At 38.9% G+C, this 27,750-nt stretch overlaps 1 protein-coding gene across 1 annotated transcript; it reads left to right on the top strand.

Moving 5' to 3' along the window:
• On the top strand, window positions 1-27,750 carry BCLAF1 (BCL2 associated transcription factor 1). Its single transcript, XM_086743332.1, has 12 exons — window positions 1-250; window positions 9,037-9,110; window positions 12,169-13,074; window positions 14,549-15,220; window positions 15,333-15,502; window positions 18,228-18,333; window positions 19,274-19,358; window positions 20,093-20,268; window positions 21,404-21,584; window positions 25,171-25,317; window positions 27,021-27,230; window positions 27,377-27,750. The coding sequence occupies exons 1-12, from the start codon at window positions 227-229 to the stop codon at window positions 27,380-27,382; spliced, it is 2,757 nt and encodes a 918-aa protein (XP_086599458.1). The 5' UTR covers window positions 1-226; the 3' UTR covers window positions 27,383-27,750.

Raw genomic sequence — 27,750 nt, 5'->3', positions numbered from 1 at the left:
ATCCCTTGGGGCCGTTTTCCCCGGCACGCTTTTCCCAGACGTTGCGCCGTTGGTATCGCAACCAAGCGATACGCGCGCCCCTGCTGCAAAAGCTGCTGCAGTGAAGCGCCGCTGCTACGCGGTCTCCTTCCTGGTGCACGGCAGCATCGGATGCAAATGCCGCTGGAGGGTGATCCGCTGGCTGGGCTCCGCTTTGCAGACAAGCCCTTCCAAGCAACTCCCGTGGATGGATGCGCACCCCGTCCGACAGGTAACCGGGCCTCGGCCTGGGGGGCCCCGACCCCTCTCGGATCGCGCTTCGGGGAAGGAGAGGGTAAAAGGCGACAGGTTTTAATCGCGGCGGTGCGGGAGGAAAAAAGAGCTGCAGCCGGCGGGACATGGAGCCCCCCGCAGCCGTTGGATAGTGTGGGGGACGTAGGGCAAGGCCACACCGCTCTCCCGGGAAACAGCCCCGGGGCTGGCCTGCTGCTGAGCATTAGTGCCGCGGGCCGCCATCTTCCTTGCGGACGACTACCCGAAACCAAGATGGCGCTCGGGCGGTTGAGGTGTGCCGGTGCTTCCCCGCCCAGGGCGGAAGTGACGCGCTCGCCCCCCGCTCTCTATGGTGGTTTTTTTCTTCTTCCCTGTGGGCCTCGCGTCTCTTCCTCCGGCGAGACGGGAAATGGCCGCCAAGCTGCGATAAGGGAGCGGGGCCGCTGGGAGTTCCGCCCGCCAGGTGAGGAAGGGGCGAAGGTCAGGGGGGCGCGGGGACGTTTTGCGGGACGGTGGCGTGCGTAGCCGCGGCCGAGCCGGCCCCGGAGGAAAATGGCGGGAGGCGGCTGAGGGGGAGCAGCCCCGCCCCCGCCCCTCCGCGGCGCTCGCGCCCCCCGCGCGCGGCCGCGTCTCTCGCCTCCCCTTCCCCCCCTCCGCGGCCGCGCGGTCGCCGCGCGCCGTCCCGCCCTTCCCCGCCGCGTGACCTCGGCGCTCCGCAGCCATTATCCTCCGCGGCCCCCCATCCCCGCGCCAGCTCCCGGGGCCGCGGGCCCAGCTGCTCCCCCGGGGAGGGGTCGGGCGGCCGCCGCCGTCTCGCCGCGGGCCGCCGCTTCCTGCGGGAGTCGGGCCGAGCCGAGCCGGTGTCGCTCCTTCCTGGGCCTGGACGGCGCCCCGGGGAGCGAAGGTAGAGAGGGAAGGGGTGGCGAGAGGCGGCCTCGAGCGGGTTCGCGGCTTCTGGAAGCCCGCGGGGGGGAGCGGGCGGCCTCCCCCCTCCCCGGTCGACCTGTGTTTGCAGCGTTTGCGCCCGCCCGGTGCGAGATTGGCTTGAGGGGATCGCCGTGCGGCGTTGGTTGCAGGAATATAAAATCTCCCCGTTATCCTCGCGGGTGTGACTCCGGGGAGGGAAGCCGCGCTGGGGGTGAAAGGATGCTTCCCGGTGTTGGGTCAGCCTTTACGCTCGTTGGAGGAACTTCCTTTCGGGCATGACTGCGGTTCAAGTGCTTGTGCGTTAAATACGCTGCTCCCGCTTGCCTCCCCGCGCGTCAGCAATGCCCGCAAAAGCCGGTGAGGGGCTGGAGTGGGCTTTATGCCCCTTGCTGAAAGGGGCTATAGTATTCTCGGTGTTAATCATACTGTGGTAGACAACCTTTGCAGGATCTTGTCCTTTATTTCTCGTTTGCTTTATAAACCCCCTACTTTCCACCTTTAATTTTCTTATGAAAATCAGATTCTCGTTTTGTATGTCATGGTGGTCCTTTACCAAGTAAGTACAACTTGTCACTTGTTTATCTCGGAGATCAAAGTTTTACCTTGACACTAGCAGTTAAATTTTACTACAGAAAGACCTGGAGGCATGCAAAACAAAGGAGTTATTAACACTGCAAGTAGTCAGTGCTTGAGTAATGGTTGTTTTATTGTAAGTAACATAAAAACATCCCTTACAATAGTTATTTTCAGTGTGGGAAGGATTGGTTAAAGAGTGTGGGGTTCCAGGAAAATGCTGTCTAGCTGTTGTCTTTTTCCTCCTTCCTCCTCTTTTTCTTCTCCGATAATCTCATTGCTTTAAACAAAAGTGAGGAAAATAAGAAGGGGTAAAGGCTCTGGCTCCGAGGTGCACTCCAAGCATGCAGCTTTTTGTGGCAGGGAGGGTAGGAATTGCTTTCTCCCACTATCCAGTCTTCTGTTGAGTGGCAGGCTGTGCTGAATGGCAGCCAGAGGTTTAAAGTGTTACATATATCAGTACTTGGGGTGTGACTGCCTCCTGAGCGTTGTCTCCAGGGTTTGAGCAAGGCTTTAGTGGGCCTGGCTGTAGGCTGTGGCTGAGGGAATCTTTCTTGGGAGACGGGGGAAATGGTGAGGAGCATGTACCATGGGGAAGGGCTTGTTGCCGCTGGGGATGCAGAAAACTTGGAGTGGTTTTAGGAATTTAGAAAGGGTCAGCAGGGAGCTGTTGTTTGGAGCTAGGGTGCAGGTATTTGGATGGATTAGATTCGGGCTGGTTGTCAAGGAGAGGTTGTGGTGTAGGGGTTTGAGGAATGCCGGAGAACGTTTGGAGTTTGTTTACAAGTAGTGGAGACAGGTGAAGGAAACTACTGAAGAAAGTAAGCCTTTGGGTTACAGCTGTATTCAGTTTAACTGTGTGAGAGTTTCTCCCAAAGGTATTCTGAAAAAGGGCAGTGCTGTATTGTTCGTTGTGCTGGCACTGGCCTCCATGCAGCCTTGTGGTAAATGGGATCTGGGAGGTGATGTGGCTAAAAAGTCAGCTTTGTCTTTTTGTCCAGAGTAGTCTTATTCTGGATCAATTCACCTCTCTGGCTCACCAAGCATTATGTGAATATCAGTCTTGGAACAAATGAGGGAGGGAAGATCGCCTTTATGTGGCAGCATGCTCATAGCTTATTGCAAATAGATAGTGGAAAGCACTGTGTAAGGGTGTATGGAAACAGTGTTTGAAAGTAACAAAAAAATAACAAGAATGACTATCCAAAACCACTAATTCCTTTGTGTGTATTGACAAAATTCTTAGAAATAGTTGCTGTGATCTCTGCGTTTTTAGTTAGAGGAGAAACATGCTTTTGTTTGCCACCAGTATTACATAAAATAACAGCTACCAGTCATATGATGGTTTTGCAGAGTTGATTTTACTGTTACTAGGATGCTGGTTTTTTACTTAATTTGCAAATATTTTATATTGTTTTTTATGAAGAAATCAATGAATTGGGGGAAAAAAGGCCTTTATATGTTTTACTGTTTCCGTTGACTTTTCATGCTGTAGTTCTTACGTGGGTTTGTTTTATCTTTGTAACTGTGTGGATATTATGAAGATAATATTACATAGCAAGAATATAAAATAGGGGGGAAATATGCTTCACAGCTTTTACTTGTACATTCCAAGATAATTTGGGCAAATTTGCTATGGTATTTTAGTATTTGTAAGATTCTAGTCATTGATGATCAGAGTGGTATGGCTTTACAGTCACTAATGAAATGCATTCTATTCTGACTTGTGATGTGTGCTGTTAAGTTTGTGAGCATTTAAAAAAAAAAAAGAGAGGGAAGTGTAAAGAATGGGTAAGAAAGCATGGCAGACCTCTGCAAGCACTGGATAGATGCCTTGCCCTACTATCTCAATAAGACTGACTTTCTTTAATTCAGCGTATGTATTATGAGAGAACATTACAAATTCTGTGGGATTTCTTGAAGACTGTCCTGTCCCCTTTTGTTTTGTCCTGGTTGTGTAATCCACGTTTTTTTTGAAGCCTGAATCTCTGAATGAAAATGCATTTTGGCAACAGCTTGTGAATAACTTTAGCAAGATTTTGACTTAAATCTTCCTGACAGCTTTCAAGTAATGCTTAAGCAAGAGAAATGTAGACTACTGAATAACTGTAACTGAAGGATAGCTAAAATAGTGAAGCTAAGAGGAAGCAGTGTTTTGCTAGTGTAAGTGGGGATGACTGTCCTAAAATGTCTTCAGATTTTCCGTGTGGTATAGAACTTTTAAAATGACTTAACAGATATGTCATTATATCTGTAGTAAAGTCTCTTAAAAATACTGTTTAAAAGGAATTGGAAACAGTTTTATTTGTCCTTCATTTTTCTTTTAAACATAGCAAATGCTAACAGTGACTTTTACTTCCTCATTATTGTATTGCTTGCGATGGGATAAGCCTGATTCTGTTGTGTATCTTGTTTTTCCTTGATGGTCACGTTTGCTGGCTGAGACTGATTTAAGATGCCCAAAGATCCTGCTGTTATGTTGTTAAGAAACTTTTCTTGACTCCCTCTTTGGTCATGAATATGCTTTGATATCTGACAGGTAGTGGACTATCCATTTTTAAGAGAAGTCTAGGTTCCTGTATTAAGGCTTGGTTGTTTAGGGGTAAGAGGTTTTTGTGGGGTTTGGGGGGGGGGGGGGTGTTTGGTTTTTTGTTGTTGGTTTTCTTTTTTTTTTTTTTTTAAAGCTGCTTGCAAGTAATGTTAAAAAGCTTAACTTCCATGTTTGTTGTTGCTGATGGCTTTGCCAAGCTCATTTTAGGGAAGCTCTAAGGTTGCAGTGCTGCCAAAAGAAGCAGTCCTATTTGGTTGCTATTGCAGCTTCCCAGTGTTGGCCCAAATGTTTGTGGGGCTGAGTCCTGAACCATATCAGAAAAATTATTTGTATTAAAACTAATACCAGGGGTCTGTAAGTTTTTTTTGTTTTGTTTTGTTTTTGTTTTGTTTTGGTTTTTTTTTGTTTTGTTTTTTTTTGTTTTTTTTTTGTTTTGTTTTTTGTTTTGTTTTGGTTTTTTGTTTTATTTTTGTTTTTTTGTTTTGTTTGTGTTTTTTTTTTGTTTTGTTTTTTTTTTGTTTGTTTGTTTTTTTTTTATCTAATTCACTGTTTGGCTGTAGAAATACTTGTGCTAGCATAAGGGAGAAGATCATCAGGAATGTGAATAAACAAAGGATGGGAGAGATGTGACTGTTTCTTTAAATTAGCAGTGTGAGCTTATTCTGGTTGAAAGTACTGGGGAGCTACAACAGCTTCCTTTATAATACTCAGATTTTTTAGCACAGGAGTGAAACGATTGGGAGCCAAGCATATCTTTTCCCATATTTATGGCAGAAAGCAAGAGAAAAAGAGGCTTGCAGCCCTGGTGTTCCAGGCATAGACTGCGTTCCTAGTACTCACGGTTCTCTCTTAAAAATACTCTGTGTTAGTGATGACATCTTGTGTCATGTTCTTAATACACACCTTTGGTAGACTCTGGGTCTCCTCTGAGACTAGTCCAGATATACGCTTCGTGTACTGCAGTGAGAGGGGCAACTGGTCTTTTGGTTTTGTGATTGATCTTGTTGTGTAGCAACATACAATGCTTAGCATCTCTTCTTTTGTTGCCCTTTACTACTCCACTCGTGCCCTTACTTGACATGGGCAATGGTATAGCCGTTACAGACTGACAATGAGCATGAGAGTCAGCAGGAAGAGGCTGTGGGTGATTTTATTTGATACTGGGAACAATATTTTGTAGTTGTGATGCTTTCAGAGGAATGCATACTTCTTCTGCAAAAGTGTGAAGCGTGTAGAAGCTTACTGTTTTAAAGAAGCCGTTTTCCTACATATTTCTGTATCCACAACTACTGTTCTCTAAGTAAACTTTAACAGAGGTTAATCACACTTTAGATTCTTACATATTGTGAGACTGTTTACACAGATAAACCTTTATTCAAAAAACAGTTGTGTAGTCTTTTCACTTCTGTTCCTGAGTGTTGTTTGGACAAGAGGTTTTGTGTGTCAACATTTGGCCTACTAGAATTAAATAGAAACAAATGTTGCAAATAGTTGAAGTTTTTTTTTAATCAGATTTAAGGTTTTTCTATTCAAAACTATTTAAAAATGTTACAGCCATGCTGTTCTTGGGGGGGGGGGGAGAAGGATAGCAAATGTATCTTAGCTGCTAGGGTTGGATGTGGTATATCTGATGGCTGGTGTTGTGTTTTGTTTTGTATTCTTTTTAAAAAGACCACCCCAAAAAAACCCACAACCTTTGTCAGTTGCTAGAAAAGATTCCTAAAACTGTGTGGAAGTGACTGCCAGAGTTTGAGCTATAGTAATTAAAAATCCTGTCTTCTGCTTAGAGGTTTTAAAGCTGAAGTAACTATCTTGTTCTGTATCCCCGGGATCTAAAGACTTGTCTAAATTAAGGGTTTGGATTTCAGCTAACACCAACAGATTGTTTTTAAAAGTCAGAAGTAGAGGTGATTTAAATATTGATTTAAAATCTTGGACTGAACTTCCACCATTTAGCTGAAGTTTGCATTGCTTTTTCTGTACTAGACTTCTGAATGCCTTAATTAACGTTTGCTAGCTAATACCGTCTCGCCTCTTGTCTAGACAAGATCTGAAATGGTCCGATACACTACTGTGCTCCTTCAGCGACTCATGCTTGCTGCTGCTGAGAAGTAGAAACTTAATCTTATTAAAGCATATGTTTTGTAGAAATTGGAAATATTTTGGTCACTACTAGTGAATGGTAAGTGGACTTCTGAAAGCATTTTTTATGAACACAAGTGCTACATTTCTTCTTTTAGGTGAAGAAAGCATTGAAAACATCTGTGAACAAGTGTGAAAGTGTCGTTTAGGAGCAGTGGATGTCTTACGGCTTTGGCTTTAATGAATAAATTGTTGAGATACAGAATTTCTGGGAGATCGATCCTGTCTGTATTAAATTGGGACAAAATTCTGAGTTGCTTGAGTGGAACTGGAAAGTTTGCTTAATATTGAGTCAGACTACAAATATATACATAGTCTTAAGGCTTGAGGTGGTTAAAAGCTGAGGCCAGTGAAAAGTTCATACTTTTGAGACTGGTTTCATTGTTACAATTATGCTTTGTTTCTATATATCTGTAAAAGAGCTTATTTTTGAAGATGGTGTTGGTTATTTAGGTTGACTTGAATATGTATGCATTTTAAACAAGCAGGTGTAACAGAGAAATGCTTATATAAATGTTGCAGACCAAACCTGAAGATAAACCTTTCACTGTTACCCTAATTCCTCATACCTTTTTTTTTTTTTTCTTTTTCAAAAAAGATATCTCCGGTTAAGTGCAAAGCTATATGTTGGAATTCAAACTGGTCTAACAATTTACCACTGTCTTTTTTGCCCCCTCCTTGCTGCATGTTCTTTTCCCCATAATCCATCTCTGGCGCTTGTTTGGCCCTTCACTAAGGCAGTTCAATAACCTAGTCATATTAAAGTGATTTCTGGGTATCAAGAGCCTGCTCACTGAAGGACCAGAAGGTGGGGATAGTATGTTACGCAGCCATGTAAGCAAGGCTGAAAGAGGACTGATCATATCTGAAAGGGGAGTAGGGTTTGCTCCTTGGCAATAGCTAGCTCTTGAGCTGCTCCAGTCTTAACATGCAGCTAGTCCGAGTCCAAGAGTAAATTTACCACTTAGAATCATAGAATCATAGAATAGTTAGAGTTGGAAGGGACCTTCAAAGGTCATCTAGTCCAACCCCCCTGCAAGGAGCAGGGACATCCCCAACTAGATCAGGCTGCTCAGAGCGTCATCCAACCTGGCCTTGAACGTTTCCGGGGATGGGGCTTCCACCACCTTTCTGGGCAACCTGTTCCAGTGTTCTACAACTTGCATCGTAAAAATTTTTTTCCTAATTTCCAATCTAAATCTACCCCCCTCTATTTTAAAACCATTACCTCTCGTCCTATTGCAACAGGCCCTACTAAATAGTTTTTCCCCGTCTTTCTTGTAGGCCCCCTTGAGGTACTGGAAGACCGCTATCAGGTCTCCCCAGAGCCTCCTCTTCTCCAGGCTGAACAGCCCCAACTCTCAGCCTGTCCTCATAAGAGAGGTGCTGCAGCCCTTTTATCATCTTCGTGGCCTTCCTCTGGACCTTCTCCAACTGGTCCATGTCCTTCTTGTGCTGGGGGCTCCAGAACTGGACACAGTACTCCAGGTGGGGTCTCACCAGGGCAGAGTAGAGGGGCAGAATCACTTCCCTTGACCTGCTGGCCACGCTTCTCTTGATGCAGCCCAGGATGCGGTTGGCCTTCTGGGCCGCGAGGGCGCATTGCCTGCTCATGTTGAGCTTCTCGTCCACCAGCACTTCCAAGTCTTTCTCCTCAGGGCTGCTCTCAATCCATTCCCTGCCCAGCCTGTATTTGTGCCTGGGATTGCCACAACCCAGGTGCAGGACCTTGCACTTGGCCTGGTTGAACTTCATGAGGTTGGCACGGGCCCACCCCTCCAGCCTGTCCAGGTCCCTCTGGATGGCATCCCTCCTTTCCAGCGTGTCTACGGCACCCCACAACTTGGTGTCATGGGCGAACTTGCTGAGGGTGCACTCTATCCCACTGTCCATGTCACTGACAAAGATGTTGAAGAGGGCCGGGCCCAGCACGGACCCCTGAGGGACACCACTCGTGACCGGTCTCCACTTGGACATTGAGCCGTTGACCACCACTCTCTGAGTGCGGCCATCCAGCCAACTCCTTATCCACCGAGTGTTCCGTCCATCAAACCCATGCCTCTCTAGTTTAGAGAGAAGGATGTCATGCGGGACAGTGTCAAAAGCTTTGCACAAGTCCAGGTAGATGATGTCAGTTGCTTGTCCCTTGTCTAGCGATGCCGTCACCCCGTCATAGAAGGCCACCAAATTGGTCAGGCACGATCTGCCCTTGGTGAAGCCATGTTGGCTGTCACCAACCACCTCCTTGCTCTCCATGTGCCTTAGCATGGTTTCCAGGAGAATCTGCTCCATGTCCTTGCCAGGCACAGAGGTGAGGCTGACCGGCCTGTAGTTACCCGGGTCTTCCTTATTCCCCTTTTTAAAAATTGGGGTTATGTTCCCTCTCTTCCAGTCATCGGGGACCTCACCAGACCACCACAACTTCTCAAATAGGATAGCCAGTGGCTTGGCAACTTCATCCGCCAGTTAACACTTCTTATGTGTTGTCTTTTAATGATAAACAGGTTGATGCTTGAACCTATTTAAGCAGAAGGTATTACCTACCCTTTAGTAAAAGTTCATGTCTTTGACAGTCGTTTTCTGTTCTACAGGGATCAGTATTGCTGAAAGCACAAATAGAGAGTTTTGAAACAATTGCTTCATTGGCACCAACTAACAATTTGAGGTAAGATTTACTTAATTCTGTTTTTAAGTGTTCTGATTGAATGCAGGCATTTAAAGTGAGGGTTGATTTTGTTTTCAGAAAACTTCTGCTTGCAATAAGAAGCTATCATATATAAAACTTAGCGTATCTCTTGTAAAGGCCAACTATTGTACAGCATATATGTACCTCTTGTACATAGAATGCAAGTGTATAAATGTTGTTGAATACAGGAAAAGTCAAACAAATTTATTTTAAAGCTGAGATTGGGTTGCATTATAAACTTAGTGTGCATCTGAAGTTTCATTTGAAAATTACTTGTAATAGCAAAAAACTAGAGGTTTTTTAATCACTCTTGGAAAATTGGTGTGCTTTGTATCTTATAGCAGTTTGAAAACTCTGAATTTATGTTGCCTGTGAGTAGATGAGCATAAGAGATTATAAGCCATTTTCTGTGAGTTTGATTGAACACAATGAATTAGAAACTATTAGAAACTGTCTTCTGAGTGTAGGTTATGTAAATTTGCTTTTTAATGGATGGAGCCAATAAAAGACAGCATTTAACATATAATTCTTCTCCAAGGTAAATAATTTTTTTTCTTAGTTAAATGGAAAACTAGGTTAGGTTAAAATTAATTTTGCTGGGTTAGTTTTAGATGAGATTACATCTCTTTGGGGCCATGCAAACTGTTATGCTAGTGTGGTGGGGAAAGTTATATGGGACAGGAGGGACCAGTTGATAGGGAAAAGGATAGTCTGCTTTTTTTTTTTCTTTTGGGTTCTCTTATATGTGTCTAAGATCTCAGAAGTTTTTTTCACTTTTCAGTTAAACACTAATGCTGTTTATTTATCTTCACGTAATTGAAGTATCACCCAGGTAACCAGAAAGATTACATAAAGTACCTTGTGACAGAAAGTGCTTGTTGTGTTGAGCTTTTCAGTACAGTAATTTTAGGCTCTTACGCTTGTTTGCAGTACAAAAGCTAAATATTTGGTTTTTCACAGTTTTGTTTTTATTATTATTAAACAACAATAACTTTAGGTATTGAGTACACAAAGGCCTGAAAATATGTAGTTACTTGTTCACAGTTTATATTCAGGTTGTCTAATGACCTTTTTTTTTAAAAAAAAAACTGGGCAGTTTCAAATGAAAATGGTATTGGGTCAAAGGTTTTATTAATTGAATTGGGGAATTTTAGCCAGTGATCTGAAAAGGAAAGGAAAATATGTGTATTTTTTAATGGTTAGCACTAATTAATTCTAAGTACTTGTTATGACTGTGTGTAAGAAGAAAGTTTATTATGAGTTTATTTTATTTTAGCACTCAATACTTTCTAATCAATTGTAGTTTTCATAGCTTAATTTGAGCTGAAAAATGTTGAGTTCTGTTGCAAGCCGTATTATTTAACTGTTAAAATCTTTATAGTTGGCTATGCATTTTACATGTAATTTAAAAAACAACATTAACCTAAAAAGATGAAGAGTGGGCATTGACCAGTGGAAAATCGGATCAGAGTGATTAGCTTTAGTGCATATGGTTAAAAGAAATAATACCCCTGGCTCAAACCAACAACTGCTGGGCAGAATACTTCAGGGCTTTTTCTTTGCTTGTGTAAAAAGGTACATTGTAGGGGCCTGTAAAGTCCTTTCAGAGAAGGATCGGTGCATTGGAAATGGAAGGAAACTATAAACCACACAAATATCAGGAATTTTGTTTAAAATATATTAAAATGTGTAATTTTCCAGACTTAGGTTATTTTTTGCCTTAATTTGCAGAGATATTTTTTTCTGTTGCTTCCTTTCTCCTTTTACAGCATCAGTTTGCAATTAAATCTCGAAAACCTTTTCCTGTTATACTTTATCTTTTCAGACAAACTGCATGCACTGTAGCTATGTTAAATTCTTTAAAATGTGGTTGAGCATTTACTTTACTAAACTATGTACTCATATTGTCTTCAAAATTCTTTTTTAATAGGAAATACTATTCTGTCTTTAATAGTCTCATTTTAGCAAATAATTTTGTTCATTTATGATTTACATGGACTCTAAATAGTCGTTTCCTTTTTTTCCCCTCCCTTCACTGCTTTTCCTTTTGGGAAGGAGTATATCTACTGGGAAAAATGGGTCGATCTAACTCTAGATCACATTCTTCAAGATCAAAGTCCAGATCTCAGTCCAGCTCTAGGTCAAGATCCAGATCCCATTCTAGAAAAAAGAGATACAGGTAAATTGATGTCTTACTGCATGAAAAGTTGGTTTAGTGTATTAGTTTTTGCCTGGAAATTATTTTTCACTTGCATGATCCTATGATAAAAGTGAGCCTGATATCTTATTTTATTTTAGGCAGTAGGTAAATTCTGCATCGAGTATAACTTCTATTGCTTTGATTGTTTAATACTTGACTGTTTTTTCTGTTTTCCTGTATCTCAAGATAGTTTCAGAATGCTAATGGTTCTCTGTGATTTGTGGCTTGATTCTCCTGCCTCCCCCTTCACATGATGTTTTCTTTGTCCAGTCTCTTTCTCTGTGATTTGTTCTGTATTTCTCATGCAGCTTTTCAGATCTGGAGTAACTTAAGGCTTCAGCAGTAAGCTTTGTTGTATCTTGTACCTCCAGCCTTTTCCACAGCTTTTCTTACTAGTGGACATTACCATATGCTGTAAAAGAAGTGGCTGAATAGAATGTTTACTGCCTCATCAGCTGCTGTCCACAGGCTGGGATATTAAACTGAGGGGTCGTGTAACTTCGTGTTCCAGGCTGTGAACTGTGGTGGTTGAGGAACTGAATGCCATGCTCAAGAGTGGTGATAATCTCTAATAAAATGGCAGAGCAGGCCACTGAGGCTGGTAATGTCTTAATCATGTGATGTTGAAGTCTGTTTCACACTCCTTAGGAGTATAGACATGTTTATTATAGTCCTTTGAGACAGAAATAATAAACGAAGATAAGATTGTAGAAGTTACTTTAAGACTGTTAGTCCACTTCCTTTATCATTCTGACTGTTTTTGAGAAATTTAGCATTTAGTGTCAAGGCACTAAATTCTCTGATTGTCACATGTTAATGTTTCTTTTTTAATTTTAGTTCTAGGTCTCGGTCAAGGACATACTCACGATCTCGCAGCAGGGATCGTGTTTATTCTAGAGATTATCGCAGAGATTACAGAAATAATAGAGGAATGAGACGTCCCTATGGTTACAGAGGAAGAGGTAGAGGGTATTACCAAGGAGGTGGTGGTAGATACCATCGTGGAGGTTATAGGCCTGTCTGGAACCGAAGACACTCCCGAAGCCCTAGGCGTGGCCGTTCACGTTCCAGAAGTCCAAAACGAAGGTCTGTGTCTTCCCAGAGGTCCCGGAGCAGATCTCGTCGATCTTACAGATCTTCCAGGTCCCCAAGGTCCTCTTCATCTCGTTCTTCATCCCCATACAGCAAATCACCTGTCTCTTCCAAAAGACGTGCGTCTCTGGAAAAGCAGGCAAAGAAAACTGAAGGGGCTCCTTTGCAAGATAGTCCCTTGAAAAATAAATCACAAGATGAACCGAAAGATACATTTGAACATGACCCATCAGAGTCTCTTGACGATTTTAACAAATCATCAGCAGCTTCTGGCGACATTTGGCCTGGCCTTTCAGCGTATGATAACAGTCCAAGGTCACCCCATAGTCCTTCTATTGCCACCCCACCTAGTCAGAGTTCATCTTGCTCTGATGCCCCTTTGCTTAGCACAGCCCACTCAGCAAAGGATACACCTCAACATTCCCATTCCATTCAGCATAGCCCCGAGAGGTCTGGCTCTGGTTCTCTTGGAAATGGTTCTAGCCGTTACAGTCCTTCTCAGAATAGCCCATTGCATCATATCCCTTCGAGGAGAAGCCCTGCAAAGACAATCCCGTCACAGAGCGCTCCCCGCGAGGAGGCTCGAGTGCGGTCATTTTATCCTGAGGGTGGCGAACAGGAAACTGCAAAAGGTGGAAAGTTTATGAAAAGGTAAGAATTAAATTGTAAGCCTAATGTTGCCTCTTAAATTGTTTGTTACAGAGTTTTGACAAGATCATCACTGTGCCTTGGAAAACGCAATATGGAATACTATGGAAAAAATATCACTAATTTTAGTATGGTTGGAGTTGAACTTGAAACCTTTTCCTCCTAAGATGCTTCAAGTTCTTGGCTGTTGGCTAGTGGAGATAGGGACATGTGTCCTTGAGGAAAAATTGGTTTGTGCTTTTCCTTTATGGTGCATTTTCTTATACTCCATTTACTGTTAGGAGAAATCTTAATTGGAATAGTACACCAGACTTGCTTGTTTGATAGTGAATTCTGTTAAAGTATTTTAAAATTTTAATGCTTCATGTAGTTTGAAATGCAAATCTTCTGTAAGTCTAAAAATGCAGATGTTGTACAATGGTTTATTTGCTAACATAAGCAGCACCCATTGCTAATTGTGTGGTGCAATATGACAACATTGATGCTTTGACTTGCATTACTTATGAAAGAGGTCTTGGTATTCTTGGAACATAATTTTATTCATGAAAAGGACAGCATTTAAAGTCAATGTATATTTTCCAATTAACATAAAATTATTAGATTTGCTCTTGTTTGATTTAGTAGTAATTTTTAAAAGTTGTAAAAATCTTACTAACAGTAGACTGTTCCTTTCTGATGTGACTTGTACTTCAGTGGATTTCTTATAAAACTAATTATAGAGCAAAGCTGTGAATATGCTATATAGACTTGATCATAGGCTTTTAAATGAATTTGTCCAGTCAATGATTTATTATGTAAAAGTATACCGCTTAGAAGATCAGAAATACAACTTCCCCTGAGTTAGATGTATTGGAGTTGGTGAGTGTATTAGGACCTGTGTGAAAATAGTGTATAGATAAGACAGTGGCCGAAATAATGAATTGGTAAGTAGCGTCTGTATTTTGGATAGCTGCCTTCTAAAGGTTCCCTGCTTGTATATGATACAGTGAATGCATTAAGTAAGCCTGTGTCAGATTTTGAATTCTTTTAGAAATACGCATGATCTTGAAAATAATTCACTTTTTTTAATGTTACTCCTTTAATTTTTTCGCTAAATGAAGTACAAAAATAAATTGCAGTCTGAATTATCAAATTCTATGTGAATTTAATGGAAAAAATGACTGGTGTAAGAAAATGTGGTAGTACTGGGTAGCAATTAAGAAAGAACAAACAAAACAAACCACTAGCTTTTTTTATAAACTCAAGCAGAGTTTCTAGGTGTTCTACAGAAAGGCATTATATTCTTCAGATGCCTCCAGTAGTACATAAATGACAGTGGGTACAGTGTTAATGGTGTGTGAAGCGTTGCATGCTAAACTTGAATTGCTTAGAGGGATGTATTTTCTTCTTCTTGATGTGGGATTGACACAAAGAGGAATGCAAGTGAACTGGAATGAATGCAATCCAGAGTTACCAGTCTCTTCTTTGCTATCCACAGGTACACAGATGAAGAGTCTAGAGTATACCTGCTTGATAGGGGTAATACCAGGGAGAAGGAGGCCCAGAAGGAGAGAGGATCAGAAAAAGGGAGGACAGAGGGAGAAAGGGAATGGGAGGAACAGGAAACTTTAGATTTTTTCGTTGATAAAGAGACTGGGAAAGAAAAGTTTAATGACTCTGAAGGGGAGGACACAGAGGAGACAGAGGATTACAGACAGTTCAGAAAGTCTGTCCTGGCAGATCAGGGTAAAAATTTTCCTACTGCATCTCACCGGAATGCTGAGGAGGAAGGATCCAAATACAAATCTAAAATATCAATCAAGGGCAATAGAGAGAGCGATGGATTTAGAGATGAGAAAAATTATAAGCTTAAAGAGACTGGCTATGTAGTGGAAAGGCCTAGTGCAACAAAAGATAAGCACAAGGAAGAAGACAAGAGTTCTGAGAGACTAACAGTGAAGAAAGAAACTCAGTCACCTGAGCAGGTAAAGTCTGAAAAGCTCAAAGAACTCTTTGATTACAGTCCCCCTCTACACAAGAATCTGGATGCGAGAGAAAAATCCACCTTCAGAGAGGAGAGCCCACTTAGGATCAAAATGATAGCCAGTGACTCCCATCGTCCTGAAGTTAAGCTCAAAATGGCACCAGTACCTCTTGATGATTCCAATAGGTAAATTATCCCACTTTACAGCATAGTTCTCCACCTGCCAGCAGTGTAATTCATCTTTATTTAAACTACTGGTTTCTTTTTTTGTGTCTCTCTTGTTGTTGATGTGTTCTAGACCTGCTTCCTTGACTAAAGACAGGCTGCTTGCTAGCACACTTGTCCATTCCGTCAAGAAGGAGCAAGAGTTCCGATCCATCTTTGACCACATTAAGTTGCCACAGGCCAGCAAAAGCACGTCAGAGTCATTTATTCAGCACATTGTGTCGTTGGTTCATCATGTCAAAGGTATGTATTGAGTTTACTGTACCGAATACACATCTGACAACTTCACTTAAGCTTGTTTGTTGTCTGTAGTACAGGAAGATTTCAGCCCTGTTTTAGTGTTGGTTGTTAGACTTCTGAGGTGCACATAAAAATAATTAAAAATAACAGCCACAGAAACTAGTGTAAAAAAAGCCCAAGCAGTGTAGAGCATAATAGCAATTATACTATGTTTCTGGATAAATTTTTGAGCTTAAGTAACAACTTTGAATTTTTTCAGCGTAATTTAAACATAGTACATTGGTCAGTCTTTTCTTACTTAGTTATATTTTAATGGCTTTAACATACAATTTTACGTTAAGTGGTGCAGTGTGGATTGACAGATGTCTTTTGCACTGTAAGCAGTGGCATTCCTTTCAAAACACCCTAGAGGTCATTTCCAGGTTCTTACTAGAATGTTTTTTTGGTGTCGGTAAGATTTAAGAAAAAATGTTCTCTGAATCATACTAAAATGCACCGTGACATTTCATTTTATTCCTGTTTGACAGTATTGTAGTGTTGGAGCCAGGAATTTTGCTTACAGGAACTTTGCAGTAGCTAAATAAACCTCAAATAAATGAATTATACACTAATTATTTTCTGATTTAACAGTAGTGGCTGTTGCTTATTATAAACACCCAAAAAACCCCAACCAAACACTGCCACCAATAACAAAAAAAGCCCCAAGACACCACTGAAAACTAAACACAAACTGTTGAAGTAGATGTATTTCACTTAGGTCACATACCCTGTCAGAGTTTTCTGATGGAAAAATGGTAATTCCTTAAAATCCAGTGAGGATATCTGGAGAGTTCTTTAATTGCTTTTTTTTTTTCACATAGCATTTATTTTATTTCACTGGGCTGTTTCTTGTTCTTGTGTTTAATGTACTGAGATAATATGGAAGAATTTGCTGGTGAAAATAATTGTGCTGTATCTCCATGCAAAAGGGGAATGTGGAAATGCTTAATTAGGTGACCAGTTTCAGCATATCTATCTGTAAGCATTGTTTTTTAAGATGCTTTAGCTTCTAAAATTGCAAAGATTTGCGTGCTAGAATTATGTGCTGACGTTCTGTTAGTCTCATTTTGCTGGCAAAATTCAGATTACTAAGGCCGAATGATGTCCTGCATTTTGAATTACTTATAAAGTTGAAAGTAATAGTCAACAGTAGTAGTAGATGATAATGCATTAGATTTTTAAAAAATTTGAGACACCTGTTTAGAATATAATGATTTGTTGTGAAAGTACCTATTTTATTGATATGTAAAGAGATTTAAGGCTCAATCTAATGAGAGCTTCTGTAAGTTTTTGCTTATATGGTACATATGTAGGCTGTAAGTGAAATTATATTCCTGAAGCTCTCACATGTTGATCACAGAATGGACTGTTTTTCTGTAAACTTTTGTATGTTAAACAAATACCTGGTAAATGTAACACCTTAATAACCTATCTGGTCAAGTTACTAGAATATGTACGGTTATGGTTGTTTTTGAAAGCAGAACCTCTCTTAAGTTTCAAATTTACTGTGGTCTGTGATCAAATTTTAGTAACTCTCTTGACAAATTGAAGTTATGTTCGTTATTGGTGTGATGCGACCAGTCTGAACAGCTCTTTATTAATGCAGAGCTGAAAATGCCCAGTGATGTTTTCTTTTTCATTGTAACTAGGTCCTGGAATGTGTTTTGAAATGGCAAAATCCATGTTACAAAAGTAAAATAGCTGTTGAAAGATACAGATGCCAAACAGGCAAAGTTGAACCTTCTGTCTTCCTGGCAAAAATGGCATAAAAACAGAGTTGCTAGCTCAAATTCCTGTGTTTGATGGAATTATGATTGAGGCACTACCCTTGTAGTGGCCGTTTCAAGTTTTAATGGTTGGTTATGAGACAAATACTGGATGCCGGGCGGTAAGTTGATACAGATGTATGTTGACCTGTTAAGCAGATAGCTTGCTTCATATGTAACATTTCATAGCTCATGACTTTTTATGTATTTCTATATTACATTTAAACACATTTGTTGAGCTGGTTTAAAAACTGAGTTTTGCTGTTGCTAATTTAACTGTCTCTGAAGGAAAGTGAAAATTTGTCAGAGAAGTTGTCAAGTTTGCCAAGATGCCAGATGCTTAAATGAATTTATTTACATATAGGTGTGTTAATTGTCTTGGATCGTTTATCATCACTACTTCAAATCAAGAAATTGTATTCCTTTAAGAAATTACTTGTTAGGTCATTCATGTAGTTATTGAAGCATATATTACTTAAGTGTTTTCACTGAATTAACTCTTATGTTAAGTTAAAGATGAATAGTAAAATATACTTACTGCAAGTAATCGTGACTCAAAGTAACTTCATTTTTCTCTTACGGGCAAAGTATAAAATAACTGTTGAGAAATTGCTCTTTTCTCTTTCATTAGAGGAAAATGTCCTTGAAAATGAGCAAGTCCAATCAGTAAATGATGCTTGAATTAGATGTGATACAGTCATGGCATAGTTATAAGTAGACTTGCAATGATGCTGTGCACTGTTACTTTCATTGGGTTACAGAATGTGTAAGAATAGGGAAAACACCACATTTGCTTGTCCTGATAAATTTATTGAAAATACTGTGGGTTTTTTTGCCTGCTACTTGCCTTTCTGTCAGGAACAAAATACCTGTCAGTTGAGTTAAACTAATGAAACAGTGTTTTTTTCTATTGTAACCAACAGAGCAATACTTCAAGTCACCTGGAATGACCCTAAATGAGAGGTTCACTGCATATCAAAAAGCTACTGAAGAACAGTGCACCCGGCAAAAGAGCCCAGAAATACATAGGTATATGTTAACTGCTTATGTAGTTGCTTTGTATTTCAAATAATGACTGCTAGTATTTCTTTTGAGAACCCAACATATTTTTTTTTCTAATCTGTATGGAGTAATTTGTCAATTTCTGTGTAAATACAAAGTACCAAAAAACCCCACCAAAACCCCCTTCTGTAAAAGAAAACTCATCTGAGCCGAGTCTGGCTTCATCTGTGGTTTTGTAGCAGATGTCTTCTGTATCTGTGTATCTCATTTGGGATATATTTACTTTTCTCACATGCAGTGCTCAAATATTGAGGGGCATATGTCTTGAAGATGAAAAGAAGCCCTGTACATGCATCTTTATTCTTCAGTGTGAAATGTTCCATCTCATACTACTTTAGTTTTTGTGTATGTTAATTTACAGCAGTTTTTTGAAAAATCTGAGAACCTGAAAGGTAAGAAGGTAGTCATACAGATGTAGTTTCTGGTAATGTGCTATAGTTTTTATGATGCAGTGTACTATATTTGTGTTGCATGTGAGGATATATTATCTCCATACTTAGTATCCAACTTCATATGTTTTCTTAACTTTTTAAGTATTTTTGACTTTACAGCAAACTATCATAGTATTGATGATTTCTTGGGGGGGGATGGATTTTCAACTGGCTACATGTACTGTTCTTTTGAAATAACTCATTAAACATTTTTGTCTCTTCAAAGTTGTACTTAAAATATGAAAAATCAAACTACCTATTTGCTCTATTTGCGTTTTAGCATACTTCAGACAGAACAGAACCAAGGTTTTTGATTTTTAGTCTGCTTCTGTATTCTGATGTGGGGCTTTATATGCAAAAAGTTTATTCTCCTGCAAAGATGCTTTGTTTCTCAGTTTTCTGTTGAACAGAAGTGTCTGAGGCCATTACGAGTCACATACACATAAGGCAAGACACTGCTTTTATTTTACATTTAGGAGGATTGACATCTCTCCAAGTACGCTGAGGAAGCATACCCGTTTAACAGGTGAAGAGAGAGTCTTTAAAGAAGAAAGTCAAAAAGTAGGTTCTATGTAAACATTCTGTGTGTATTTCTAAACTTAGTTTATTGTGTTTCCCTTTAAATCCGAACTTCAACTTCGTGTATAAAAATAGAAAAATAATTTGTATTTATCATATCTGGAATACCTGCATTTAGAGCAGGTTTTTTTTTTCCCCTTTGAGTAAAACATGTTACCAAGAAGCCAGTTTATCTAGCGTGATACTGCTGTATTGATAGTGTAGCATGTAAGATCAAATTTTCTGCCACCCTTCCTTTCTGCTTGGACATCTTGTGACCAGTTTTGTGGCACTAGGCTGCCCAAGGACAAAGAATAGGAGGAGGTGGGGGGTAAAAAAAAGATACTGAGGTGGTCAGTGAGTAGTATGGTTGAATTGCAAAGGTGCTTGTGCTCTATTTAAAACCATTCACCAGAAGAAATGACTACTTTAACATCCTTCCAAACTATGTATTATGGTCTGTCTGCGTAAAAAAAAAAAAAAAATAGATATCCTATTGGTTTGATGGGAATGCTTGTTTGAAACTGGAATTCTTAGCTGTTCTTTTTTTAGATCTAGCCACTGCATGTAAAGGGCGTTCACTTAAAGTCAATTTGTGTGCTGAAGAGTTTTTTGAAATCTAGGTAAATTCTATCTGTCTTTTTTGAAAATTGATGCACAACTTGTATTTTTCATTCAGATTCTCTTCTGGCTGTTTTATTTCAAAACTTTGTTCCAACATATATATTTGTTTGCAGGGAGATAAAAAATTAAGATGTGATTCTGCTGATCTTCGGCATGACATTGACCGACGTAGAAAAGAGCGAAGTAAAGAACGAGGAGACTCAAAGGGTTCCAGGGAATCCAGTGGGTCAAGAAAGCAGGAGAAAACTGCAAAAGATTACAAGGATTACAAATCTTACAAAGATGACAGGTAAATATTTCAAGTCCCTATATAGGTGTTTTGCTTCTAATTAGCATTTTGTAATTGTAAGCTTAATTGCTTTCAATTTTCAATGTATAATGGAACATTTAAATTTAAACAATTAAAATTATTTGTTTTACAGCAAATATATATTATCTGTCTTTTACACGGCTTATGGTGGATGAGGACAAAAACTTTGGAATAGCAAGCTAACACTGAAAAAAAAAATGACAAATTAATCTGTCCTATTATCCAGGCTACATCAGGAGGTTGGACTTCAATGCAGTACATTTCTATAAACAGTTTGTGTAAGAACTTTGGTTCGTTATGCTTGATTCCGCACTTTTTCAACTCATAACACCCAGAGTATGAGAATCTTACTGATACTTAGGTTTTAACATGGGTGAGAAGGGGAACTTTTATTTTTTCTAAAGCCAGTGGGCTGTTTTTAAGAAAAAAAAGTTTAGTATATCTTAGTGGATACTGTGTAGCAGTGGTAAGAGTTACTTCAGGTATGACCTTCCTTTGAATATAAAATTCTGTAAATTGGGTCAAATTAGTACCACTGTGGGGTTACTGAAGTCTTGCTGTAGGAATTTTTTTCCCTGCTTTGTACTGGATATACAATGAATTCTTATTATGTGTCCTGTTTCCCTTTTACTTTCTGACTTCGGTATCCACATTATCTTCCACTGGCTAATTCTGTACAGCCATCTACATAGGGAAGCCCACACCGTATCTTCTCAACAGTGTGCAAACTGAACTATGTGAAGTTACTGTAAAATTTTGCCTTGAGGGTTTTCTTCCCTTCAATTTCTGTTTTTCTGCCTCAGAAGAAAGGCAGATCTTAAAAGTATCAGAATCTCTTCATGGCATCAAAACTTAGAAAAATTGTATTTGCAGTTTGCAGACTGCTGCTTTCCAACTCACTAGCAATAATAACTTAGTACATTTAAATGTGTAAGAGGCTGGAAAGTGGAACTATACTTCACCTTAACATCTGAAATACGTAACATATGTGTGATTATAAAATCAGAAGGGGGATAGTTTCCCATAAAATATAAAGAGACCCCTTTTAGTATAGCATGTTACAGACTATCTAGTACTTTTAAAATAGCACACAGTGTATCTTTTTATTTTTCAGTAAACAAAAAAGAGATCAAGACCGTGCTCGGTCTTCCCCATCTTCCTCCCCATCTTCTTCCTCATCCAGTTCTCGAGAAGAAAAGGATTGCAAGAAAGAAAGAGATGACGAGTTCAAAACCCACCATGAACAGAAAGAATACTCTGGTTTTTCAGGAGTCAACAGGCCAAGAGGCACCTTTGTAAGTTGCGCTCTTATTCTTCCCCCAGATTATGAACAGTTCCCCAATAGTAACAGTATAACAAATCAAATGAGGAAGCGTTGCAGTGATTAATGTTAAGCTAGATTTCTTTCATAGCAGTGATTCTTGAATTATTTAATGTGATGTACCAAATGTGAAAAATTGCTTTTTTTTTTTTTTTTTTTCTCCAGCACTGCCCAAGAGCAGTTAATTGGTGTGTAAATATGTATTAGCATGCCATTAGAGACCCTAGTGTAAGGGTGTGCAAAATTTTGTGTTTATTCCTTGCTCTTTTGTAATTATGCTGTTTGGTAAGAGGATCTGAAAATTGACCTTTCTGTGAAGATTAAACCTTGTGATCTGCGAGCTCTTAACTCCCTGCAGGTTCTGTTTTGCCTTGTCATTTTCAGTTTGGTTTTGCCCTCCTTTGTGTGTGATGCCTGCATCTTATTAAATAGAGAATGGCACATAATTAAAAATATACATCAACCTTGAAACAGCTGTATTGAGGAGAGGAGATGGTATACTTGTTATTTTTCAATGTTTCTTTGGCCTGAACTAGCCATAGTGAGCATGAACGCTCATTTATTTCTCTGAAATGTGTTTCAGCATTGTGATTTGGAAAGCGATGTATTGACCATTATAGTCTTTAGAAAAATTTTAAAGTTAAAAACTGCATGTTAATACAATTATTGAGATTTAATTGGGAAATGCATAAGCATTAGGAAAGACTAGGAATCAATAAAGGAGGCCTTGAAAAGATAAGGAAGTCTTTAAAAACAAAAACAAAACAAAAACCAAAACCAACAAACAAACAAACCAAGAACAAACCAACAACACGCAAAAACCCCAAACAAACAAAGCCCCAAACCAAACCAAAACACACAAAAAACCAAGTTCTGTGTTTGAGTGGGGAGAAGAATGCCAAATAAACTTACATAATATATAGGAATAGTTTAATACTTTCACAAAAATTCCTTAATGTAGACTGTAATTACAACTAAATAATGCTAAAAGGCATTGTTTGGTATAAATATACATTGAATTGTTTCTATTGCTGTAAGTTTTGAACTACAGACGAGGGTGTCTGAAATGCATGTGGTGGGGTATGCAGTGCTTGAGTTAAGGCTTGAATCTTCCATCTAAAAAACTGTAGCTACTTAGAAGAAAATTGAAAGTTCAAAATTTCTAACACTAAAAATGTATCATTTCCTTCTTTCTTGTTATTTTTTTATATAATTAGACTAAGAAACAGCTATGTGGCATAAATGTATAAACCTTTGGATGCTGTAGGCATCAAATAGGACAATATCAGCACAATTTCTAGCTGTATAAGCTAGGGCTACTGAGTTAAACAGAAGTAGAGCTTAAACCCCTCTCTCCTCTCAGAGAATTGGTTGAAGAAGGCTAATAATTGGTGGAAGCTTTACTGCTTTATAAAAACAGATTGTGCATACTGGAAAGAGATGCTACATTACATTAAATTTAAGTAGATGTGAATTGGAAATTTATAGACTTCTACTAATTTAACTACTGGTGACTGGCAGTTCTGACTGCAGTAATAACTCGTTAATGTTCCCTAACGACATACATGGTCACACAGAGGCTTATTGACCAAACTCTGTCTGAACAGGGGAATCTAAATAGGCCAACCCCTTGGCTCAGATCTTTTCTTTGGGGATACAGCTTGGATATCATTGAAACATACAGACTGGCTAGTGTAGGAATGTCTTTGTAATTCAGGATGATAGTGGCTGCATTACTGCTTTGCTTTTGGAGTAAATAAAATGTTTCGGTTGTGAATCCTCCCCAAAGCAGGGAGCCTTGATACGCTGGGAAAGCACAGCTTGCTGGATAGGGGACACTTTAATGTCAGCTAAGCTCTTTAATTTCCTGTTAAATCAGCCATGATTTTTCACTAACACATGCTGATAGACTGTAAAGCTTCTTGTACATAAATATAATGAATAATTTTGAAGTAGGAACACAAAAATAAGTGTAATCTTTTAATGACACTGTCATTAGTATCCAGCTCCTAAAGAATTCTCTGCGTAACAGTTCTCTGTTTAAAAGGAGTTTTCTTTTTCTGTAGAAAATGTACTCTGTCCTTTTTGTGATGGTCTTTGCAGTAACTAAGCCCACAGACATAACACCATGTTGGATATCACCTCCCTTATTTCTTTGCCTGAAAGGTGACCTGGGAGCAAGGGGGACGACTGTCTGATACAATGTTGAGGAAGGCTCTAGGTTTTTCTTGAAAAGAATCTGATCACAGGACCTAATACCTGGAAATGCTGATCTCTCTATCTTTTTTAAATCCTTCAGCATTTTGTCTCTACATCCTTTTTTCCCCCTTGCTGTGATACTGCTTGCTGTGCCCTAATTTTGTAAGGATTTCAAAGCTACTGGAGATCAAGCATGTAGTACTACTTCACTTGTACAGTTTTCTTCAGGTGATAGAATCACTTGGAAAGTGACAGACTCCAAGCAGTTCTTTTTTTGTTGTTGTTTTTGTTTGTTTGCTTACAGCATATTGGATAGATGTTGTGAGCCTTATATGAATTGTTTTTCAGTCTGTCTGATTTCAGAGTAGTTCTAAAACTGTCCAGCATAAATTCTGCACTAGAAGCGTTGAAGATTTGTGGAACTACGTGTGCATAATGCTCTTCTTTCATTTTAGTTATATCTTTTTTTTTGTCTAAGTTTATGGAAAATACTTATTTTTAACAAATGAAATTAATTTCTAGTTGCATTTTTCTACAGTTACTCTGAAGACCCAGTTCTGTGTTTTTTAACTAGGCTGTTTATGGAAATCATGTTCACTAGTAACTTCAGGTTTTAAGTCTATCTTCCCAGCCTAATCTTTCTTCTCCCTTTGAATGGAGGATAAAAACTCTTGTTTAGTGTTTTCTACAAGCTAAAAGTTTACATACTGAGGGAACTTCCTGCTGTGAGACATTTTAAAATCCTGTTAATTAAAGAACATTTAAGACATTGATTTTCACTTCAAGCATTACTGCTCTGTACAGTACATACTGTTGATTTTTCAGAGTAAAGAATTTACTCATTTGAGATTTCATTTGGCTTAAAGTACATTTCTGAATCAACTGAAAATGTTTGAGCAACACAAAATGGATACACTTACTTGAAAACTGTATTGTTTGTATGTATTCTAGAATAACTCTCATAACTGATGTGACTGACTCCATAAATGACCTTTCTTTCCCTCTGACAGTTTTCTCCCTCTTTCAGCCTAGTTTTTCTGTTTGTTTTTGTCTGTGAACAGCTTCAGAAGCTTCTTCTGACCTTCTGTTGCAACACATTGGCTTACCAGCAGAGGAAGCTTATTTTTGGTGGTTGTGGGTGAATTTGTGTGAAGAACTCAAATGTATTTCAATTAAGTTTAATAGTCATTATTTCAAAGTGAATGCTTGACTATATTACTTAAGGTAACGTGAATTTTAAAATGGTTTTAAGCTTGCAGATACTGTAATTAAGCACAGAAAGAGCATTTTCAGTAATAGAGAACTTGAACTCTTCTTTGTGGTTTTATGTAAATGGATTAAATGATGTTTTGGTTAATCAGTTTCGAATTAGGGGCAGAGGAAGAGCCAGAGGAGTCTTTGCTGGAACAAATACTGGTCCCAGCAACTCAAATACTACTTTTCAGAAGAGACCGAAGGAAGAGGAATGGGATCCTGAATATACCCCAAAAAGCAAGAAATACTTCTTGGTGGGTGTGGAGAACTCAATATCTTATGCATGCTTTTTGGTTTTGCACATTTTCTACAAGTGTAGAAGTAGCATGCATGTAGAGACAAGGACTTAGTTACATAAGCATGAGAATATCAGGGTTGTTGTAGTAGTGCCTGGTTCTGCTTCTCTTGTGTCTTTCTGCAGTAGGCTGGCAGTAACTGAGGGCTGATATGGAAATAATCTCCAAAATTTTAATCAGTGAGAGGGGAAGAAGGCAGACTCAGACTAAAATTATTAAAAACAGATTTTAAACCAAAAAGTCTTCTGCTGTTTGGCTTGTTTTATTTGTTTGGTTTTTCTTTCTCCTGGATTTATGTCTGTATGGCATTCAAGCTTTATCTTAGATTTGTTTGGAAGTCTGCAAAAGTGGAAGATCAGGAAAAGCTGACAGTAGTTGTGGATGTATGTAACCTGACTGTTATTAGCAGTTATCACCTTAGTTTTGATGCCTTTTTTTCTTTCTGGATTATGAAAGGAGTACTTGTTGATGTAACCACTCAGTAAGTAGTGTAGTATACTGAATATGTAGCCTCTGTTCCAGTTGATCACCTTAACAATGCGAACTTCTAAGGATCTTGTTTCACCATTTGAAAAATGCTACGTAGTGAAGATTAGACTTTCTCCGGTGGTATTATAGTTTGTCACAATTATGTTAACAGGTAGTCCAAGAAATAATGAAGTCACAATTTGGATGTTTGTACAAGGAGTTCTCCTCCATCTTCCCACACATATATAATCTTTTCTGATCTATAAAAATAGAGATGTGATGACAATCTAGTCATTAAGAAATTCTGTGACAGCTAGAACAAATAATTGTAGCTATTAAACTTTTTTCCTCATCTCTATAAGTGTTTTTAAATTAAAACCCACCCTTTAGCTGTTCTTATATAATTGTTAATAAACTGCTTTATGTAGGTGTGGTGTATGTTTAATAGTTCAGATTTCTTTCCAAATCACAAATTAAAAAAAGCAGATGTTGAAGCAAGTGTACCTCACTCTTCTAAATATAAACCATTTAATATTAAATAATAGTCTGTAGTGTTCATGCAGTGCACTGAATGATTGTCAGAAGACTTAATAAACTATATAAGGCTGGATTCGTTAGCAAGATAGCAAACTTTAAGCTTATTAATGAGAGAAACTCAATTGTTTGTTAATGTCAGATTTAAACAGTTTAAACTTAATTTTCCCTGTGTCGTGCAGGTGAAGCAGGATTTCTGAAAACTACCTTCAGTTACCTTTCCTTAATAAGTATAAAGACCTCTGTCTCTCCATTAAAGTAGAAATAATAATAATAAAAAAAAATCTTAGCACATTCCTAGACCTTCTTTCTTTATTTAAAATCACAGATTTTTTTTTTTTTTTTTTCCTTCTCAAAACTAGAGAGTAATTATTCTGACTGGAGATAAGTGATAACTGATTTGTTACTCTCAAATGTTTGAGTAGGCCCACAGCTAATAAGAGCTCTTAAAACAATTTTATTGTTGTGGTTTCAGTTATAGCATCATGAATTATAAGGATATAGTTCATAATGTATTCTATAGATTATGATCTGAACTGTTGAAAAGTCTTAATTTTTTTTTTTTTACTATGTGTAGTATAAATTTGATATAGAATACTTACATTAACGGGTACATTAAGAGATGTTCTAACCTTATTCTTTGTCTGGTATTATTGTAGCATGATGACAGAGACGATGGTGTGGATTATTGGGCCAAAAGAGGAAGAGGCCGTGGTACTTTCCAGCGTGGCAGAGGGCGTTTTAACTTCAAAAAGTCAGGTAGCAGTCCGAAGTGGACACATGACAAATATCAAGGGGATGGGATTGTGGAAGATGAAGAAGAAACTATTGAGAACAATGAAGAAAAGGACAGACGCAAAGAGGAAAAGGTAAACAGTTCAGTGAAGTGCAGGTTAGACAGTTTATCCTGCAGTATCTCAAGTAATTGTGCAGGTATATGGGGGGATCACTCCAAAAGGTTTTGGAGTTTGGTTATTAACAGTTTACAACAAGACTGTTTTCTTTCTTTCCACAGGACTAACCCTTGGAAGAAAGTCGTAGCTGAAAGAGCAGCTCTTGCACCACCCACACAACATTTTTAATATGTTTTTTTGTTGTCAAATGAATGTAAGCATTTTACTTAAATTTTACTGTTGGAAAGTAGTTTAGAGGGATTGTTTTTTGTTTTAAGCCTTTAGAAAAAAATCTTGATATAGTAAACTATGTTAATGATCGTACAGGTAGAAAGTAAAATATTTGTAACAACTTTTAAGAAATTTTACTGTTTGTTATATGCAGTGTAATTCTGCTTTGTCCAAATATATGGTCAAGTACAACTCTAAAAGTTTTGATTCTCCCCTATGTCTGTGTTTTATTCTGAAGTAAACTTACAGCTCTGCACACCTGAAA

The sequence above is a fragment of the Chlamydotis macqueenii genome, chromosome 3 (assembly GCF_036417535.1).
Source record: "Chlamydotis macqueenii isolate bChlMac1 chromosome 3, bChlMac1.mat, whole genome shotgun sequence".
Taxonomy (NCBI): domain Eukaryota; kingdom Metazoa; phylum Chordata; class Aves; order Otidiformes; family Otididae; genus Chlamydotis; species Chlamydotis macqueenii.
The sequence above is the reverse complement of the archived record's forward strand: the minus strand, read 5'-3'. Positions and strand labels throughout refer to the sequence as shown.

Coding starts and splice junctions, on each gene's coding strand:
- BCLAF1 (XM_086743332.1), top strand. CDS start 227: ATGGATGCGCACCCCGTCCGACAG. Junction 13,075..14,548: donor GGTGGAAAGTTTATGAAAAG/GTAAGAATTAAA, acceptor TGCTATCCACAG/GTACACAGATGAAGAGTCTA. Junction 25,318..27,020: donor AAAGCAAGAAATACTTCTTG/GTGGGTGTGGAG, acceptor GTATTATTGTAG/CATGATGACAGAGACGATGG.